This window comes from Cottoperca gobio, chromosome 1, assembly GCF_900634415.1.
Source record: "Cottoperca gobio chromosome 1, fCotGob3.1, whole genome shotgun sequence".
Lineage (NCBI taxonomy): Eukaryota > Metazoa > Chordata > Actinopteri > Perciformes > Bovichtidae > Cottoperca > Cottoperca gobio.
In genome coordinates, this window is record NC_041355.1 from 10000362 (window position 1) to 10021838 (window position 21477).

The window sequence follows — 21477 nt, forward strand, 5'->3', positions numbered from 1 at the left end:
TGAGGTGCAGTTTTCCAAGAGACATGTCAACACAAACTGGGTTTTCCACTTTTTTTTAATCAAAGAAACATGACACTGTCACAATAAATAACCATGCTTTTTATACTGTTGATGCTCACTTCCAAGGAAACAAAAGAGGAAAATAAGTCGATCCAAAAGGAGAAACTGAGATGCAAACAGCCCCTTTGTCTATGCTTTATCATCGTGCAATATTGTACATAGTGAGGAAACTGGGGAGGGGGCCTCTTCCTTTTTTTTTGTCCTTTCTTTTTCTTACAAAATATAGATCCAGACATCAATGGTGCACTCTAGTGATATCGACGGCTCTTTATCAAGAACTGGACTATTTACAAGTAAAGGCGATGATGGGCACCTTCTACCTTGGAACCTTGCTTTGGCTCTGGCTGGAAACTTAACCGTCAGTGGAGAGGGAGCACGATAACTCCATGTAGTACTCTAACATGCCACTGTGTTGGTGGGGACTGAGCTAGAGGGCAAGCACAAAGGAAGATAGTTTCTTTTTAAAAGAAAGGCCATGTGTGAGGATTCATCAACACCTCACTTCTCTATAAGCTAAGCATTTCTTTACAGTCCATGTACCTCAAATCAAAAATGTTTTAAATCACTGTGCAGGCCTGCTACCTGCTTCAGATGAGTCCCAGCCTTGTTTACTACTCATCATTCAAAGACGACCTCTAAGCATTTTATTTGGCTGAGTAGTAAAGCATGTTTGGTGGCGTCACCTTTACACCTCTATATATGGCCAAAGGTTTTGATTGAGTACTGCTGGATTGGATCAGTGACGAGTGATAAAGCTCCACCTCTTAATGATCAACATCAGGACTGAGAGGGTGAGCAGATCCTTGTTACATGGCTGAAAGTGATTGCTCTAAAATGAGTTAAACAAACCACAGCACTCAATCCTTATCGACATTCAGAGTCACGCATTTCTTGTTGGTGCCTGAGCAGAGCTTCCAGGAGTCTCTTTTCACAGATTAGAAAGAGTTGTGAGTGCTGAAGGATGTTGAACAGACAACCCCCCCCAACACCACATCATTTGGCCAAATAAAATAAAAGGCAGCATAGAACATGCAAAGACAAGAAAAGGTGGCATGTAATGACCTTCAGGGGCCTGAGCTGTCTCCTCCTGTGCCAGGATTATGGCCGTTCAGAGGGATTTCTCGTGGATCACAAAAGCATAAAAAGATACCTCTCCATATAGTTGTAAACTAGGCATAGTTTATATTCAAAATAATTTGTTTTACAATGCCATTTAAGAAAAAAATTATATCCCCACTGTATTTTCAAATTTACACACATTTACAGATTACACTTTTTTTTCGTTCTGTGCAGATGTTTGAGGATGTTGTGATCTTTTCTACAGACAGGAAAAAAAAAGGTGATTTAAGCATTGATGATAAACCGTTTTGGAAAAATTAATTATATTGCAGAACACTTGAGTTAAGTAAATTTAACCCAGCAAGAACCTTTATAGTTAAATGTCCATGAAGAGAATACTCTGACATGGAGGTCCACCTGGTTGCTGGAGGGAGACAATGGTGTGTGACATTTTACTCTGGAAAAATCCACCAAGCAAAAGCAGTCATTTGATTATTTGCAATATTTTAGGAACAAAATTTTGTGGGGGGGAAATGTTTCAGAGCAATTATAAATAATGGTCATGGAAGACAAGATGCGTGATTTAAAGTGTTTGGTGGGTTATTACAAGGATACACATTTTGAGTTAGGGGAAGAAAAGACAGAAGAAGTTATAAAAGAAGGGTCAGACTGCTGTGGTGAATGGGGGGGGGGGGGGTGTTGTCTGTAGCAAAAGGCAATGGTGGAATGGATGCCAGGGAGGAGCTGATGCTATGATGAAGGGAGTTTGGGATAATCACACTTTGCTGCGTTTCAGTTGCTGAGGAGCAGCTCTGTCGCCGTTTCCACGTCCCAGGATTTTGAAGACAGGGCCGCTATTACTGCATTCTGTATGCGAGAAGGAAATGGAATTAGAAATGATTGTAATCGGTGCGTCATTTGCAAGATCAAGTTAATAAAAACTGCGATTATGAACATCAAATATATCAACCCTTTGCACAGATTTGTTAGAAAACACAAATAAATTCCTTCCATGGTAATTATGAATAAATTGCAACTTGTTAAACATAAACTCTTTTGACATTTCCTACAGTGAGACTACACAAACGGTTCTCGCTCTGACAAGCATGCTGTCAAATTACTATTACCATTATTTATTTATATACTGTCTATTTGTTGTTTAGTCTACAAAATGTCAAGATACAGTTAAAGAAATGCCTATCATAAGTTCCCAGAGTCCATAGGTTACATACTCAAATGTCTTGTTTCGTTCGACCAACAGTCCAAAACCTGAAGATATTCGGTTTATTATCACAGAAGACCCTACTGCTGAAAAGTTACGATTGATCAATGATCAGAATTGTTGCCCTTTAATTTTCTGACAGTCGAGTCCTCGACTAACCGTCTCAGCTTTACTGTCAAACAAAAGCCCCCAATCTCTCCTGTCCCACACCATGCTTTGCTCAATATATAAATGTTATGGTACAACAAAAACAGAAAGTGGTTCTGACCTTATCAAAGCCCATGGCACAGAGTTTGTCTATTTTGCGTGTGTAGTCGGGACTGGAGACAGGAGCGCCTGCATAGACGTGAGACCACAGCCTCGCAGTCTGTTTGAACATTTCTGGGTTCTGCTTGTACTGAGGATGAAGAGAGAAAAGCTCAGTGAGGCTAATACTTTATAAAAAAAAATAATAATCATCAAACAGTGAAGATTGAGACAGACTTCAGTCGTGTTTCCATTCAATTGTCAAGCGAACTTGAAGCAAACTTTAGAATTGTCGCAAAAAAGAACTGCAAATTAGGCGCGTTTCCATCAACTGGTTTGGAGTGAATGGTTGGCGGTATAGCTAAGCTTTACACATGACTGTAATCCGCCAGTAAACAGAGTACAAGAAGCAGAGGTTGCGAACCGGAAACAAAACAAGTCACATTGGCCATCTAACCCATTTAAGGAATTTGTTTCAATTGGGCAAGTTTGTATTGTTCTTTCATGTCTGCTCACATGGCCATGATTCATGCTGTCCGGAGACAAAGACAAATCAATGCAATGATTCTAACGAGTAGAGGACCGCCGACAGTGGAAGCAGCTGATCAGTCATGGGAGTTAAATGTTTGCTACATCAGAATTTATTCGGCAAAGGTGTTTCCATAATACATTTAGCGTATCAACTTTTTCTACAAAGGTAAAAACCACCTAAAGCAAGTGTTAAAGACTGTTCAGCACAAAGTGAGGAGTTATTTAGAATTCTCCCATTTCCATACAGTTCTTATGAAAAACGACTTATAGTTATAAATATATAGTTTATAAACTACTCAACCGCTTGTACTTATATTATTTGTATTTAATTACGCGCTCGGCACTTCTTTTGCACATGTTATTTGCTGCAACGATGGAAATTTCCCCGTTGTGAAACTAATAATGGATTTCTGATTCTGAAAACACTTAAAAATATGTTTATGATAATGCAGCTTGTGTGTTTACAAACATCTTTCTCACCTGGTTTGCTACTACTGCATCCTGCGGATCATCTGGTTCTGCTGCAGCAAGAAGAGCCTGTAGAGACAACAGCACCGTCCGCAGGGTCATAGCAGCTGCCCTGAGTGAGACAGATTCAAATGTGGAACAGGTAAATGGAGGGTGTCCTGAGATGGGGGAGACACACTGGAACATTGAGCACAGAAGGTCACATGGTTCAGATACATCTCACTCACCACTGGTCTTTTAAAATGTCCAGACATATTGCTCCTGTCACAGAACTGATATTCGGGTGCCAGATCTTACTGATGAAACGCACCTAAGAAAGACAGGAGTGAGAGGTTATCCTGATAAAAATGGTTTGACAGTAGAGAAAAAAGGGGAAATGTGGGTTACATTGGGTACATTTACTTGCACACTTGTATCCTTGTTTTGATCATATTTGGGTAGGTTGTGTCATACTATTTATACCGTGGGAGCTGTCACTTTAACAGCTCTGGGTAGATTAGGCCATTGTGGCCAATGTTACGAATCAATGAGCAGAACTGCTTTATGGCAATATTGGATTTCTGCATCAATGTGACAAAGTACTTCATTTGTCAGGTATTTAATTCACAGGATAAGCCAAAAACAGACATTCCTCTCTGATTATGTTATCCATAAACACATTTTTGAGAAACTTTATTATTTCATCATATATATATATCGCAATATAAAATGACAAACTGGATTAAGAGCATATCAAAATGATCAACAAAACTGTCAAATACTAAACCAGGATGATTGTGTGCATGTAAAGGACATGAAGTTTGTACCTTTGGCGGGTTAAAAGGATAGGTTTCTGGGATTTTTATTTCAAGCTGATATCTGCCACCTTGGAAAGAAAAGAGCAACAAAATGTTTCAGCATGACAAATCATAACATTAAAGTCTAGTGGCAAATAACGTGTCAGGTTAATGTAATGCAGGTCTGTGACAATACCTTCATATGGTGTATCTGGAGGACCTGCTATCTCCCCCCTCAGCTCTGTGAAGTTCTCATCCACCAAATCTACTTTTATCTGGTTTTTACTTGTCTAGGAGTAAATGAAAGAGGCACAACAAATTACCCTGGTGTCAACTAATCTTAATCTGTCTTGACATGTCTCTGTTAAGTATGAAACCACATACTTTTACAAACAAACGTGAAGCTACAGACATGTTGGCTGGTAAAAAAAATGCAGAACAACCGGAATGTGTACTTCAAAAAAACAGTTAAACAGGAGTCGTCGGGACATTTAAATACGTAAACAACACAGATAGCTGGCTACTTGAACCAAGCTAGCAAAAGTTTACATAACTACAAGCCCACAATAACAAGACTTGACAGGCAGGAGCATGACACGATGCATACTTTAAAATGACCCGAAACACGTTCCTATTGAAACCAACGGATAAGTAACGTTTAATAAACGTGATAAGTTGCTGAACGTTGCATCATAACACCACAGGCTAATGCTAACTGTGGATGAGATGTCAAAACAACGTTACCGTTAGCAAGCTAAAAGCTAACTCGAAGGGTCAGTAACTAATTCGCGTTAGTAAACACATACAGTACCTTGTATGGAGAGTGTGTTATAGTCCATACAAGTTAAGATTTTTTAGTTTGGTAATTAACTAAAAGGTAATCAGTATTGTTTGTTAAAAACACAGGGCCCCTCAGTGGACAAAGCTGAATCCTCGGCGTTTCCTGAACACACCCACCTGACACTGACATCGAGCTAAAGCTAGCTAAAGTTCTCCTGTTAAGGCCTGACCTACTGCAACACAGGACTGGGACCTGGCGTTGGGTAATTTGAACCTCTGTCATTGCGGCTACAGACACTTTACATTTTAGTTAAGTTGAAACAGTAACAAAAAAATGACCTGAATCGAAGTGAAAAAATAGACAGAAACGTTACCGCACCTCTTCGCTTTTGAGAACTTCTTTGAACTCCCGCTTGATCCTTTGGACAGCGATGTTAGCCATGGCTGTGTCTGCTGAAGTGCTGCTGCCTTGAAGCCAGACCCGGGGCCTCTCTCTCTCTCTCTCTCTCTCGCCCTGTGTGGACGGGCTGTATGAGGACGGGTTATGGAGCTCTCCTTTCACTTTCACCGTCCTCCGCTTCCTTACTTCAGCTCACCGTTGCCGCTGACAGCCAGCTAGCCAACGTCAGTCAGTCCAGAACATACACACACACACACACACACACACACACACACACACACACACAGTGCAGCTAAATGGAGTACAAACTGGAAGTTTCATAAATGTACTCTGGTTGGAGTTATGTTCTTTTCAAACTTGCCTTCAGGACATTTCTCATCATGTGCTGAACTGTTTTCCAGTTGTGGAATGTAACTAAGTACATTTACCCACGTGTTATTACTGGTGTAGGCTACATTGTTTACATAATACATTCTCTGATATTAAGCATTCATAAGTTTGTTTTTAATTGTTCTTATATATTTCATTCTTGTATGGTTGGTATTCTTAATCTAGATGTATGTTCTTTTTTTTACTTTTACTGCTCTATTTATGTGTACTGATTTAAGTCTTTGTGCTGCTGCAACTCCTGAATGTTCCCTCTGGGGATCAATTAAAGGTTTATCTCATCTTATCCTATTTAACTGTACTTAAATACAATTACGAGTTACTTATGCTTTACTTGAGTATTTCCATTGTATGTCATTTTATACTTCTACTCCACTACATTCCAGATGCAAATAATATACTTGTTACTCTACTACATTTATTTGACACTTGTAGTTACTTTTCTTTTATATAAAAAAACATGATATGTTTATATGATATGATGTAGTACCAAACTAATCTACTCAGTAGTATAAAAAGTATTTTATTTCAGGTTAATAAGTACTTTTACATTTGAAACTTTAAGTACATTGTGCTGATAATACTTCTGTTCTTTTACTTAACTAACATTATGAACTTCTGTGTAATGGAGTATGTTTAGATTGGCATTTCTACTTTTATTTAAGTAGTGGATCCATGCAATTCTTTTTACAACAAGAAGAAGATGGATACATTATGGAATCCATAAGAGAGGGGGGGAAAGTACAAAAGACTAAATAATACAAACAAACAAACTAAAATTGCAAAACACCAGGCTCACACTCATACACGCAATACCACAATGATAATGTGCAATAAGAACAATCAAGAACATTTTGTATAATTGGTCTGTTTTTTAATGTAATATACATGTATGGTATTCTAATGCCAGTTAATCAAATAGCTCTCTGCCAACCTTTAACAGTTTGTACTTTTTCATAAATCCACTGCAATACAATGTTCTTCCTCGCAGCATAAGTAACAATAAAGTAGGCCTACAATCTCTTATTGTTTTTACATTATTGTTACAATTTTAAGATATTGTAGTTTTTTAATTATAGTATTTAAGTTACATTCCAGCACTGTATATTTTCTAAAACATCCGTACTGATGTTGAATTTATTTATTTTGAATTCACAAAAGGATAAGATACAAAACATTTAGGTAAACGACAGCTCATATATAACATATATACAGTAAGTGATACGAATACACAGTGAGAATAATAAAAGAAAGGTACATACAAATCTAATTAAAAAAACAGGAGTACCTACATATACATCTTCAGTCAAAGGTTTTATGGGGAATTATTTTCCCCAAAGATTCAGATTCAATTAAATTTCAAAACACAACAGCCTGTACTTTTACTTTTACTTTGTATTTATAACAGTTTTATTGTATTTCTAACACTTATCACTTTATCACTTAATTTTACTTTTTATTATTCTTATTTGAAATGTACATTTATAATTGTGTGGGGGGGTAGATGGGTAATTGTTGTATGTCATGTTTTAAGCTACTGGATGCCTGAATTTCCCTCGGGATAAATAAAGTATCTATCTATCTATCTATCTAAATATCTATCTATCTATTACTATCTATAATTCAGTTCTAGGAGAAAAGGTTAGGTGGTGGTTTCGAAATGTTCTGTCACTGAAAAAGTAAATAAAAAGCATATGTAGAATAATGAAATGAATCAGATATTGAAGAGCGCCATCATGTACAGATGTTTGGGCCATAGACTTTACAAAAAAGGTTGGGGCTCATGCGATGATAGGCAGACTGTTTGTTTACGATCCAGTCATTGCAATCGTTTCTTACTGTGATTGGCTCAAAGACCCGCCCATCAAGTTTCTGAACGAATCAGAGATGTTTAAATCGTCCCCTGTGTGCAGCTCCCGGATGTCTGTCGCTGGTTGGCTCACGTGTACCAAACAAAACACAGACGGTAGGTTGACATGTCTGCAGTTTGAGGGTTTATGTGCAGCCAGGCCCTAACGTCTTATCAACATCTACAAAGCGCAAGTAAGTTGTGTTTCGATGCCATTTGCTGCCACACCTGTCTCTAAGTTATATGTTCATTATAAACACTTGCGGTACACAAATGACAACGTTGTGTTAGTTTTCGTTGCTGGCTAGGTTAGCAAGGAGCTAGTCTAAGGTTAGCTCAATTAGTTCGACAGCAATATTATGTGAACGTAAAGTCAATCGTTGGTGTGTAAGAAGTGATGATAGCTTTCCTTGACTGGATTTCAGGTGGAGATTAACTGGCCACTTCTCTTCGTCACTCTAGAAATATGCAGCCAGACACCCATGGGAAATATAACGTCTTCATGTGTTGATGTAACCATTACAACTCGGTTACAAGCGTTTTTAATATTAGGTGTATGCATGTCAGTGTTTATTTAATATACAGTTATATGTTTTTCATGTTTAACATGTTGTTGTCCAGCAGAGGGATCGTTATGTATAACGTTAAAAATATACTGAAGAAATAGGTCATAAGTCAATTAAAACCCTTTTGACTTTATTGTGTTATAGACCAGAGTTATACAGATATATTGGTCAGGCTGATACAAAGGGGGATATTGGCTTAAATTGCACATTTATTTGTATGGGCATTATGTTGGCAGAACAGAAATGCCAAAGATGTAGTCAACGTTATTTAGAAAAGAGTGAATCAAGACTCAAGTGAACTTCATTGTCAATAGAGCGTACAAGTACACAGTAGGGATGAAATTTCGTCCGTCTGGGGCCAACAGAAACTTTGCAAAGGTCAAGCCAACAATAGTGTAAAGGCAAGACAAAAACTGGACCAAAAACACAATGAAAAAAATGCATGGACAGCATCAGATCAACTCAAAAAAGAACCAACTAGAGTTGAACTATAATATGATAACGTCACAATAATTTCTTGGTTCACTTTTTTTATTAATTTCCCAGCTTTACTGTTTGCTTTCTAAGGTGAGTAAAAAGTGATATTGCTGCGGTGCAACAATGTGATAACCTATAGTGTTCAGTAACTTTTTTCTGGCTACATATGGTGATGGTATTATGGAATCTCTTACCAGAATTCAAACATAAATACAGAGACAATTGTGATAGCCCTCACTCTAAACAAAAACCTAGATTACATGCAGCAAGATAATACAGCCACACAGAACTGAGCAGTCTCCTCCCTCTAACCTGTGTGTGCCTGTGAAACGACAATAGAGCACAGCACTGACAAGAGGGTGTATTAGGTTTCTTTCACTTGTTCATGTACGTCTTAGTTACATACAGTACCTTCGTTTCAGGGTGGACACCTTCTGGTGAGAAATGGCAGAGGGAGGCTTTGACCCTTGTGAGTGCATCTGCACCCATGAGTATGCTATGAGGCGCCTCATCAACCTGGTAAGTCAAGGAACTGAGTGGCCTTCACTGTCACTTGAAATCCTACGTGGTAGACTTTTAACACAGTTGAGGTGCAGGGACATGTTAAAGTATTCCAAGTATGCAGTAAATAAAATTGAAGTGGAGAGAAGGAAACGGAGATTAACGTAAGAGGCAACTAGCAAGTAAATGGAAAAACTCAGCCAGAGAGAAGGAAATAAAAAGCTGCCGACTGTCACTGAGCAGACATATCCTGGTTCCTGTTCAGTGTTTATCTTGAGTGCCTCTCAGTTCTGCCCCGTCATTAAACTCTGTCGCACTGTGTGTACGTTTGCATTGTGTTTGTAAATATTCTCCGGCTCTTCTTAATGGAAAGTGTTGAAAACAATTAGGTCAAAATTATAAAGAGGAACTACTCTAAAGAAAGAATGCAGCTTGTTGTGTCAGTTTTCAGGTGACCTCATTGGCTCTTTGTGCACAGGTGTAACTTGACATTTGAGCTGCAGTTGGCTCAGAGCTTGATACAACCCTGGAAGTTTATGATTTGCTTGCAGCAGCAACGGGTGTTGTCCAAATAATGTACACAGTATTTAACAGTCAGAACTGTACAGTATATTGTAGGAGGGCGGCAGAGCACAGATGGTTGTTTTGCACGTTCCACATTATGTGCATTTAGTAACAGTAAGCTGTGAGTGGGTCATTTATTCATAGGGGTAATATAACAAGGATCTCTTATGGTTTAGCCTATGTTTTATTAGCAGTGTGTTTATAAACTACATGTGTTTTTTCTCTCCCTAGATAAGAGAAAATGAAGCCCCTTTCCCACTGGACAAAAACCCCATTAACATTGGGCTTTTGTCTCAAGTGGGAAAGGTTACAATTGGCATTAATTCCTGGTATAATTGACTTTGCAGTAGTCACTGGTATTTATTGGCTCATGGACTCAAGTCAGACAACAGTAATTTTACCTCGCTGATCATCATGAAACACAAACATAATAAAACTCATCAAAACTGTCTTTATTAGTCTTTCTGCTTTTAACACTAACTCTGGTTAGAGAGTTTGAAAGAGAGACTGAATAAGTAGCATATGCACGCTAATTTGGGTGGAACAAGAGTATAAGTCAGGCATTATTCTCTCTTGTATTAAATGTACTTTGTTCCTTCTGTAATTTCTCTTTCAGCTCAGGCAATCTCAGTCCTACTGCACAGACACAGACTGCCCTCAGGAATGTATGTTTGACCACATTAGACCTTGTGTTTCTTTTCACAGTGTGTCATATCATGTACTCGAATTGGAAACATGGGTGTAGTAGATTACATGTGTGAAGTGCAAAATGTGTCTGTCTTCAGTGCCCAGTCCCGGTGGGTCGGTCGGTGGAGGAGGTGAGCTGACCCTCCCCATGGTTCTGATGGGATGGGCGGTGCTGGCTCTGCTCCTCTTCCTGTTGCGCCCATCCAGTCTCAGGCGTACCCGTCCCACAGGCAAACCTACTGGACCCCACAATGTCAGTATTGATCGCACTACTTAACAATGATATTTTAAATATAGATTTCAGTACGGCTTTGCCTTCGAAGTACCACATGAATCACAAATTAAACCTAAATGTACTTACTGAATAAGACTATTTGCCTGTAAGAGGATAAAGGTTCTATATACAACATTCAAATAGCAGGAACTATTTGTTCTGTAAAGATATAGTGGAGAAATGTCTACTTGAGCAGAGAATGAAGTTGTACTGTGCTTCTACTTTAACATGTCAAAATGTCTTTCATAAAAAAGACGTATTGCTTAAAGTTAAACTTCAGAAATTCTCTTTGCATTTTAAATGTCAGCTTTCCTGACCAGAGACAGGATGCTACATTAGAGTATTGACCTTTGTTTTAGTTTGTTGGATTGAATTATAGTTTGTGCGCTCTGGTTTTGTAGGGCGGTGTGTTTTATTTAGTCTAACCAAATGCAGAAAGCATTCACACAGGTGTTATGTTTGAGTTGTTCGGTCAATATTTATAAACCTGAGCAATTATCTCTCAATATTAGGAACCAGAAACTAAATGTTTATTCTATGATGTGAACTAGAGCTGTATTTTAACAGTGACTCAGCCTCTGGGTGTACATTATTATTATTATTATTATTATTATTATTATTATTATTATCAGAATTGCTTTATTTGCTAAATGTGACATGTACACAGGTATGACACTTGATGCTACGGTGCTGTAAAACAAGACGGTTATAAGTATTATTATCACAGTATTGTTTTCAGGATGTGCTCCTTGATAACATCTTTAACAACATAATTTTTCCATTTTAAAGACTTAATATTTTCTTGTCGTGCAGAGCGATAGAAGAGAGCCGCCAGCACCACCTATTGACTAGCAGTGGAGAGTACCAGCACTCACCCACCTGCTCTGACTGGAGCTGCACGGTTAACTAGTGACTGTGAGCAGGACAGTGCCATCTCCCCTTCATTCAAATATCTTTTGCTTTTCTCCTATTTTAATTCCATTGTGTTTTGGGGTAGGCCTGTCTATGATTCCTGTTACTAGAGCCCAACTGATACTGGATTGATGAGGCCAATACAGATATGAGAATAATCTTCCTATGATATTGATTGTTTTTTTGACACAGATTTTGATAGAGGCACGATATCTTAGCGTGAAAAAAAGTCTTGGGAAATTTAATAACTACACTTAAAAACATTTTATTTTTCTCAAACCACTTGAATTGAGAGAAATGAGTACTAAAAATGTATATGTGCAGAAATATACAAGCTAATTCTGATTGATAATATTGGCATGTTGATATATCGGTTGGGCTCTATGTGGAATTCACCAAGTCTTTACTCTGAAGGCGTCTGCATCGCTCGGAGTCCCTGATCTCAGCGCTGGTGCTGACCGATCTGCAGTTACATGAATTAAAAATGAAGGAATGTGTCACATGTGTTGGTGGAGATGGGAGGGCTAGTTAAATAGTTGCTGGGTGCTTGCTGGGTAATGAAGGGTTCTTCAGACTCTCTGAAACATTCCTCTCTTTCCACTTTAAAGTTACAACTCTAAACAGTGTCAGTAATGATGTCATATCGCGTAATGTTTTAATGGCATATTTAAACCAGCAATATGATTAAATGCAATAAATTGATATGGATAAATTTAATTATAAGTTAGGATAACAATAACATTGAGAAATTGATTTTTTTTTTCAATGCAGTGAAATCTTCTTTGTTTACATCCAGGCCTTGATTAGATTACGTACTCCAGCAAATAGTCCGGTCTGTTTGTAGGAATCTGTCCCCTTTTTAAGTAACTGTTGGTTACTTAAAAAACGTAAAGTATGTGAATAAGACGGCAGTGACGGATTTTTAAAGAGTCGGTTTAGGAAGTTAAGATGTTACTGTTAAATGCTCACATTTCAAACTCATTCAACATAGTTGTAATTAACTGAATGTCAGGCATACAGTTAGGGTGTAGTCATTGTAAAACTTTATACTCGGCACAAGTGTTTTAATCATATTGAGATGATTCCATGTACTGTAATTCTTTTGTGGTTAAAAGATAAAAATCTGAATTGTATACTCAGATATTAGTAGCAGAGAATCATATTTTATTAGCACTTTTGTTGTGGTATGTCGTTTCCTTATGAAGGTATGTTGTACTGATTCAGCTGTCTATATGATGGCCTTGTCTTTTCTTACTGAGAATCACAGCAGTGTGTGTGATTTAATGGGAGCAATATAAAGTTTCTTCTTCTACAACTTCTGTATGATAATGTCAAACCAATTAAAAGGAAAGGAGCGCGAAAAGGTGCATTTTTTTTTTTTTAAACTATGCCAATATGAAGTCTTGATGCTAATTTAGAGAAGAACTTCTTGTGAAAGAACAGCAATATTTGAGCTTATTTTTTTTATTTTAAATTTGAGTTTAGAAGAGCACTCGGGAATGATTTGCAGTTGAAGTTTCCCGTCGTGTATTGTCATTATCGTGGTTTACATTACAGGATTATCTTTCTTACAAAATGTCTTCATTGCTCTGCTCTGCTAAATTTAGAGATTTTATTTTATAGAATATAGTCAACTGGATTAAAAGTGGAAACATAATAAGTGAAAAGAAAAATAGAAACCTCTAATGCAAAACAATATAGTGGTTGATGTTTTGTTCCTTAACCATGTATGTAAATGTGGGTGGAAATGTATAACGCAGTACAACAGCACGACAAACTACAGCCTCAAATAATCAGCCCTTCTTTGATACAATCTAAAAAAAATAAAGTAAAAAAAAAGAACATTTTAGTAGGTGGAATTCTTTATTTTATATGTCTTTTTTTAGCTATTGGATTTCTGTATATGATAGAGGGGTTTCCTCTTTTTCCAGTCACTGACTATCTTTGTTGGGCCCCTGTCATGGCAACATGGCTATTAAAGTGTATCTGGGCCTTGGATTATGTTCTGGGGTACTAATGATATCAGAAAATGACGTGGAATTGTCTTTCTTGAATACATGGTGTAAGAGTTGAAAGAACCTGGATATGAGCTGTAACAACTTTGGACTAAGTTCATCCCAACAGTCTTCAGTGGCTAGCTACTTTAAATTTCCATATCAGCGAATAATTCCCTCTAAAAATATTTTTACTGCATCTTTCTGGACTTGGGGAATGGCATGGAGGAGATGTAAGGATAGAAACAGTTAAGTAAACCAAAAGCAGTTGTATATAAATAAGGGGGAAGTCATGTTATATTGTTAAGATGAACAGGTGGATCTGCTACCACAAGAGACCTTGATTTACACTGTTTCTGTCTAAAAGGGCTTCAACTATGCACTTTTCCTATAACAAAATAAAAAATATTTCAGTCTTCATGCCTGGCTGTGTTTTGTTGTAAGCTTCTACATTCATACATTCACTAAGGCAGATATGCACTATATCTGTAATGAATGAAATATTTTTTCTAACAATTGCATTTATGTTACTGGGATGCATGACACAATAAAATGCCATATGAAGAGGTGTGTCCAGTAACTGTGTAGTGATACATTTTAGTGTTCAATTTGAGTCACTGGATCACATTACATGGAAGTTATTGAAAAACAATCAAGAATATTTCAGAAAAGTATTTATTAAAATAGAAAAAGCACTAAAATCCCAACTGAAGATGGGTGTTCATTGTGATTATACATTTGAATATTGACACCGGTATAAATTACATGGAGGTTATGGGAAAATAACCATGAATCTACCATAAAAACATCAATACACTGTAAAATAGAAGAAGCACTAAAATCCCATATGAAGAGGTTTGTCCAGTGTAGTTTTATTCAGAAAAGCCTGGACACATAAATTATATATTATTATATATTTCTTCATTTTACTCATTAAAAATATATATATATCATACAAATGTGGCTTACATCCTGCCATGTGTGTGTATATTTGTATATATTTGTGTTTTCATCTTTTGTCTTCATCTTTTTCAGTCAATAAGGGAAAAACTGCTTGTTTATGGGTGAATAAAGAAAACGGGTTTGATTAATCTTCTGAGCATGCGCAGTTGTGAAACGGTCCTACACGTTTCCCAGGGTTACCATCAACAAGTCAGTCAGCCCACTGTAGCTAACGTTAGCTAAGTCAGTGTGCTTTTAGATAGTAGCTACCATTTGCGAATAGCTGTATGATATTGAACTTAGAAAACAGCCTCGTGGCAATCAAACTTAGCATAATGGTAATTTAGCTATATATATATCATTAGCATAGGAAGCTTTGTAGCTAACATAGTTACTTGTTACCGTACATTTAGCGAACACTAGCTTACATGCTAACGTCAATGAACGCGATCAGAGGAAACTGTTTATAGTTTTCAGAATGACAAATCAGCAGTTCAGGACACTGGCTTACACAAAAAGCCCCAAAACATCAAGGAGGACAACATTTCAGGTAAAAGCTTTATCAAATGCAGTCTGTATGTCCTACCAAATGAGAAACCAGTGGATTAGTTCAACCGACAGGCCTGTGAAGACGGTTGGAAAGTGTCATGTTAATGTACATATCATTTATTTGATGCTACCTGCTGATGTGCACTGTTGTATACTGTATATGTTTACGTTTTCAATGGTGTGTTGTGTTGTGTTATGTGTATTGTATGTAGCTTTGTTGTACTTGGGAGGAACCAAAGACACATATCCACTGAGGTGGACAATAAAGTCAATCTGATCTAATCATGACATTATGTCGATGCAGGATGAACTTCAGGCTGCTGTCTCCGCCAGGGCAAGCAAATCAAAAACGGATCAATACTCGTACTCTGATGACTTAGATGAAGATGGTAAGATGGCAGACCATCAAAAATATTTGACTGGGTTGTTCAAGATATCCTCAAGATGTAACTTGTGTCTCTTTTGTGACTTTGTTTAGATTGTAAGTGTGGTCTATATCACCGTTTATCTGTGTCTAATGATAGTTAACTTTTATGGAGCTATGCATCCTCCTTTCACACCACTTTGTGTAGGTTGTATTTAAACTTTTAAGCATGCAACTGTGATTCACAGCAAAAATGCATTGAACAATTATTATTATATATTAATAATAAATATTAGCCTTGCCTTTAGTTTTTAACCACATTGTCTAAGTCTCAGTGGATGAAGTTTGCTCAGTTGGTCAGCAAACATCCACTTAGGGAGGAATTAAGATGCAGGTAAAAAGTTCCAAAAAAAACTAGTAAATGCATCTTGAGTTTAGATTTTGTTTTGTCCACTTGAATATAAACAGATTATTGGTCGGTCCTATTTTATCATTTACTTGTCCTTTTTTTCATTCCACAGATTTTTTGAATGAACTCATTAAATCAAGAAAAAAGAGGGCTGGTGCGCTTAAGGCTGGAAAAAGTAAATCCAAAATCAACGACTTTGAGATTTCAGATGATGAAGGCAAACACGGTAGGACAAAGAAAGTTTCATTTCTGAAAACCCAAAGAATCTGCTCTCCCTCGGAAGACACAACGGCATCAGAGTCACGAGAAAACGAGCGTCCCGACTCTTCCACCGGTCGACACAATAATTGTAATGACTCATTTTCCCCACAACGCTCCACAAACGTCAGTGAAGACAACATACAATTTAAAAGCAGTGATGGTGAGTCTACGGCTCCTCAAATCACAAGAGGCAGCTCAAGTAAATCTCTGTCGTACCAAACATCCGATGACACTCTACAGGATATGCCATTGCCCTTACCACCTGACAACATAGTGATGGAAACTCCAGTTCCAGGGGAGAGGAGCAACTTGGAAGAATGCTCCCAGACTCCGCAGTTATCAGCAACTGACCTCGAACACGTGTCCTCAGCAGGTTAACATCGTTTCATGTATAAGTGCACATTCCTTAATACTTTTGCAGAATTTAGAATTTATATTTTTACAAACTGTCATTATTCAGATACCCAGAGGGAGCCACCCAGGCCTAAACCAAGGCAAAGGACTCTTGGATTGAGCCTCCACGCTGCGGAGAAAGTAGCAGAACATGTTGAATCTCAGGATCTCAGCAGGCCTCAGACTTCCTCTGCATCCATTCCCCTCTCCGCAGACACATTCAGCAACAGCACTGTGAGGAGCTGCAGTCCACATGCTCATTGCTTGGTTATTTCAATATTTTTAAGGGACAGTTCAACCCACAATCAAAAAAATATATTTTCCCTCTTACCTGGTACTGCCATTTATCAATCTAGATGGTTTTGGTGTGAGTTGCAGAGTGTTGGAGAAATCAGGCATTTGGCTTGTGGGGATCAAAGCACAAAAAAAGACATTTAATAAACCTCAACAGCAATGTCTCTTTCCAGAAATCCAGGAACTGTTTTTTTTTTTACTGAACTATACTCGCCAAAGAGAGCATGAGCCCCTCATCCATGAATAGATGCACACTTTCTTCTGCGCAGTTATACGGTTGGCGAGTGTAGTTCAGTAGATAGAAAGTAGTAAATGGTTGATAAATAGCACTTCAGGTAAAAGGAAAAATATGTATTTTGTAATATTGGGGTGACGTGTCCCTTTGAGTTGAAGCAGCTTTTCATTGGAGTCATAATATTGTTTGTTATGTTGTTTCACCGTAGTGGACCGAAGGAGATCATGCAGTTTCATTCAGCCTCAGCAAATCCTCTTCCAGTAAGAGTGAACAGTCACTTACGAAGTCTACGGTTGATTCTGGATCCAGAGGTAATAACTGACATCTTCAGCACCATAATCTTTTCTTCTTTTTTTAAAAAGTATTTTCAGCTCATTAATCCTCTTAATATTTAATTTATTGTTTTAGATGGCTTTCTATCCGATGACAGCAAAAAGCAGGAGAGAAAGTACTCCTCATCATTTGAAGAGTTTAATGTAAGTCTTTCATTATGTGTGACTGTGATTGTAAGTGTCATGTTAGATGTGCTCTGCATCTTTTTTCTTATTATTCTTAGTCTCAGTAAATGTGTTCATTGTCTTCTTTCAGGCAGACTCTGGAGATCACTCACATAAACTCTCTCATGTCCATGAAAAACCTTTTGATACCAGGTTGGTAAATAAGCTGCAACAATAGATACTTCAATAGCTTTGTTGATAAAAACAGCGTAGTAACTTAACTTACCGTCATTTTATTTCAATCAGGACATCAAGTTCTCATTCTAAGAGATCTCAGAGTGTGTGCTCCAGGAAAGTGGAATCAAAGTATTTGGGAACCCTCAAACTTCTGGATCGTAAAGTCTCACTACAAGAGTCTCAGCCACAAACAGCAGATTCACTCAGAGCTGCCATTTACCAGGTCAGTGTGATAATGAGCCTGTGTTGAGAGTCCACATGGCTACAGTTAAAATACTCTTCTCTAACAGACTCTCTACTAACCCCCCCCCCAACATGTATTCTAAACAGGTATGGCTTCAAAAGAAAAAGGAAAAGTCAAGAGAGATCATGCAGCTAACGAAGAAAGAGGAAATCCTGAAAGAAAAAAAGAAAAGGGTGAATAATCTGTTTTGAAAATGTGGTAACACAGTACAGCAGATCCCACTGTTATAGAACACTATACAAAGTCATTAAAAAATATATGCATCTTTCAATAAACAAACAGGAAGAAGAGGCTAAAAAGGAAGATGCTGTTGCATCATATGAGGCTTGGAAAGGAAAGAAAGCAGAAAGTCTCAAAGCAAAAGCCAAAGAAAAGCAAGATGCGATCAGAAAAGAGCAAAGAGCGCTCGAAGGGAAAGACGAAAAAATGCAATCTGCTAAACAGGTATATTCATGTATTTATTGTGTGTTATTCTGAAAGCTACAATACGCATTTATGTGGGAAGGTATGCTAATCAGTAATGTTGTAAAAAATTACAGGTGTTTGAAAAATGGAAATGTGAACATGATCATCTACTCAAAGAAAAGTCCAGAAAACAAAGAGAAGCTGAAAGTAAACTTCAGTTTAGAAAACAAGAAAAGGAGAAAGAAAGAAAGAGAGACAGCAAATCTGCCGTTTCTGGCTGGTGAGTGATAATCATTTTACCTTTTCAGAAGCAAACACTGGTTGTAATGTCTAAACAGTAGAGCCAGAAAACAACCAAACTTTACACATTGGCTGGGTGAGTGATCATCCACAGGTCGGTAGGTCGGTTGTTCGATCCCCAGCCCCTGCATGCATGTCAAAGTGTCCTTGGGCAAGATACTGAACCCCAAATTGCTCCCGATGGCCTGACCAATGTGTGAGTGTGTGTGTGAATGGTTATCACTACTGACGAGCTGATGTGCACCTTGTCTGGTAGCCTCTGACTCTGTATGAATGTGTGTGAATGGGTGAATGACATGTGCTGTAAAGCGCTTTGAGTGATCGTAAAGATGGGAAAAGCACTTTATAAATACATTCCATTTAGTGACTAGAATGGCAAGATGGTATACTTTTTTTATTTCATAAAATGTTATTTACTATACTTGATTAAAAACATTGTATTAGGGTCTGAAAACAAGTATTCAAACATAAAAAAGTGGCAAACTGCATACTGCAAGCTGCATGGGGCGATTAGCAGTGTGTTCAACTCAGTGCTGTCCCATCACGCTCAAAATGTATCTTGTGTGAAAATGATTAACCACCAGGTGGCAGCCAAAGCTTGATTTTAAGCCACATTTCATCACTAAAATGTTGTTACCTTTTTTTCTCTAAAATGTTTAAGGCGGGACAAGAAGAAAGATGTTCTCTATGAAAAAGTCACGATGGAGCGTGAAGAAATCAAAAATAAAGCAGAGGAGGAACGCTACATGAAAGAAGAGAGAGATAAAATAGCTTTAGAGATGTATGAAAACTGGCTGGTAAGCAGAATTACTTGTGGCACCGGTGATGAATGGCATTGGTCTCACTCATTTGCTGACAGTTTTCTGAGATCTGCTAAGTGTTTATATGGAAGGGTTAATATTTCTGATAATTGATATTCTTTTTCTCCCAAAAGGTACGGAAAGATCTGGAACAGAAGAGACAAAGAGAAGAAAGACGAATACAGACGATACTCGAAGGCAGTCCACCTCCTCCGTGGAGCCCTCCAAATAAAACGATACCATTTCGAAAATAATATTTGAATGTAACATACCACCCTCACAAAATATCTGTGGGTTTTATGTTACTTTTTTTTATTGGATATTGTGCTTTAAAAATATTTGATGGCAGCTGTTAAATGATATATTTTTGGTAGGATTTGTATTAGCCAGCAGCTGTAGTGCAAGTTTACATTTTTATATGATTTCTGATGAAATGTATGCAGTATGTTCAGAAAGTTGGGAAAATGTTTCTGTGACATGGTGACATGTCAATATCAAAGGAAACTTGCAATAACAAAAAGCTTTTTATAAATGTGGTGGTCTGTTTTTTACCATGTTATACAACTGAATGTAAAGCAGCAATAATAAATGATATTAACTTAAATGACTAAAATAATTGGTCTGCTGATTATAAGCTGATCTCTTTAACACTCCGCCCTTATTGTTAAAGAGCCTACGAAATGATATTTCGTCAGTGTTATTGGGCTTGGTATATGATAGAGGTTGCATTTCTATTGTGAAATGTGCCATATATATTTTTTTATTATTAATTATTATTATTCTTAATAAATCATGATCATAACAGCATAAAAATGACTTCCGCTAACAACAATCAGTCGCTGCGCCGAGAGCATCCACTTCAGCAATGTTCGGGCGATGACGTCACAAGTAGAACACAGCCGCCAGTGTTTGTCTGCGTTGAAGCGTCCAGCAAAGACCGAAGTCAATTATTACGAGAAAGAATGGACAACAATCGATCGCCAAGGATAATTGTGAGGCGATGTGTTGTATGGGGATGTGGGGCCGTCTCCAAATCTAGCTTTCTGTGGCCAAAAGATGATAAAATGTCGCGTTTATGGACAAGACAAGTGCGTCGATGAAACCGACGATTTGTGGGCATCACTTTGAGAGATCGTGTTTCGAACAAACTATGCTCGCCTAAGGAAATGAGATTCAAAAAGAATTTAAAACTGAACGCAGATGCTGTGCCTACAATACTGCCGAGACCCCAGCCAGCACAAGCCAGCACGCCGACTCAAACACGTCCGCCGGTGCAGAGTCCTCCACCAAAGAGACGACAAAATGCATTCACCAAAAGGGAGAGAGCGAAGGTAAGCCGTGCTACTTGTTTACTTTATTTATTGCTTCAAGCATAAAGCCATAGTCGGTCTAGGCCTACTCTATGTAACGAGTTTACAGCAGGCCCTAGCCGATCTGTGTGTTATTGTTTGTAGTATTAATAACTTGAGCTAATTACACTTCATTAGCTTAATTAAGTATAGATTCAATGTTTATAGCAGGCTTCCCCATTTTATTCTGTAGTTTGAGTAAAAGCTTGAGTTTATTTAACTTCTAACTATCACCCTATTATTACATAGGTATTGAAACATTGGTGAATGAAGCCACTGACAGAACTGAGGATACCTGTATGATCAGCGACCATCTATTGGACATCCACACTGGGGAGGAAGCTGTGTGTACAGCAGTAAGTATACAGACTGTACGTCATCTGTACATTACAGTTGTAGTACCAGTAGACCTACACATGACGTGTTAAACATACAATCACCACATGCATGTACATAATTCATATATGTGTTTAATTTGATATCATTGCTCTCTCAATCAATTCAA

General features: G+C 37.8%; 3 protein-coding genes across 7 annotated transcripts; 2 read left to right on the plus strand and 1 right to left on the minus strand.

Annotated features, from left to right (window-relative positions):
• Positions 1-37: 37 nt before the first annotated feature.
• ube2kb (ubiquitin-conjugating enzyme E2Kb (UBC1 homolog, yeast)) lies at positions 38-5782 on the minus strand. 5 transcript variants are annotated; one of them, XR_003833546.1, is made up of 9 exons: positions 5522-5782; positions 4559-4652; positions 4393-4451; positions 3814-3896; positions 3599-3698; positions 2610-2738; positions 1899-1986; positions 1488-1543; positions 38-1378 (listed from the first exon to the last, which is right to left on the minus strand). XR_003833546.1 is itself a non-coding variant. In XM_029450161.1 (8 exons), the coding sequence occupies exons 1-7, from the start codon at positions 5582-5584 to the stop codon at positions 1912-1914; spliced, it is 603 nt and encodes a 200-aa protein (XP_029306021.1). In that variant the 5' UTR covers positions 5585-5782; the 3' UTR covers positions 38-1378; positions 1899-1911. The 5 variants fall into 5 exon arrangements, 3 of the variants coding, with proteins under 3 accessions (XP_029306021.1, XP_029305902.1, XP_029305781.1); XR_003833532.1 differs by having other exon boundaries at positions 1488-1986; positions 5522-5780; XM_029450161.1 differs by lacking the exon at positions 1488-1543.
• A 2075-nt stretch (positions 5783-7857) lies between these two features.
• Positions 7858-14173, plus strand: smim14 (small integral membrane protein 14). Its single transcript, XM_029441356.1, has 5 exons — positions 7858-7972; positions 9244-9340; positions 10503-10551; positions 10672-10826; positions 11661-14173. The coding sequence occupies exons 2-5, from the start codon at positions 9266-9268 to the stop codon at positions 11697-11699; spliced, it is 318 nt and encodes a 105-aa protein (XP_029297216.1). The 5' UTR covers positions 7858-7972; positions 9244-9265; the 3' UTR covers positions 11700-14173.
• A 708-nt stretch (positions 14174-14881) lies between these two features.
• On the plus strand, positions 14882-20227 carry map9 (microtubule-associated protein 9). Its single transcript, XM_029434823.1, has 13 exons — positions 14882-15245; positions 15549-15633; positions 16130-16651; positions 16739-16905; positions 17409-17511; positions 17609-17676; positions 17789-17850; positions 17944-18097; positions 18205-18291; positions 18401-18562; positions 18658-18803; positions 19485-19620; positions 19758-20227. The coding sequence occupies exons 1-13, from the start codon at positions 15174-15176 to the stop codon at positions 19875-19877; spliced, it is 1884 nt and encodes a 627-aa protein (XP_029290683.1). The 5' UTR covers positions 14882-15173; the 3' UTR covers positions 19878-20227.
• The last annotated feature ends 1250 nt before the right edge of the window (positions 20228-21477 follow it).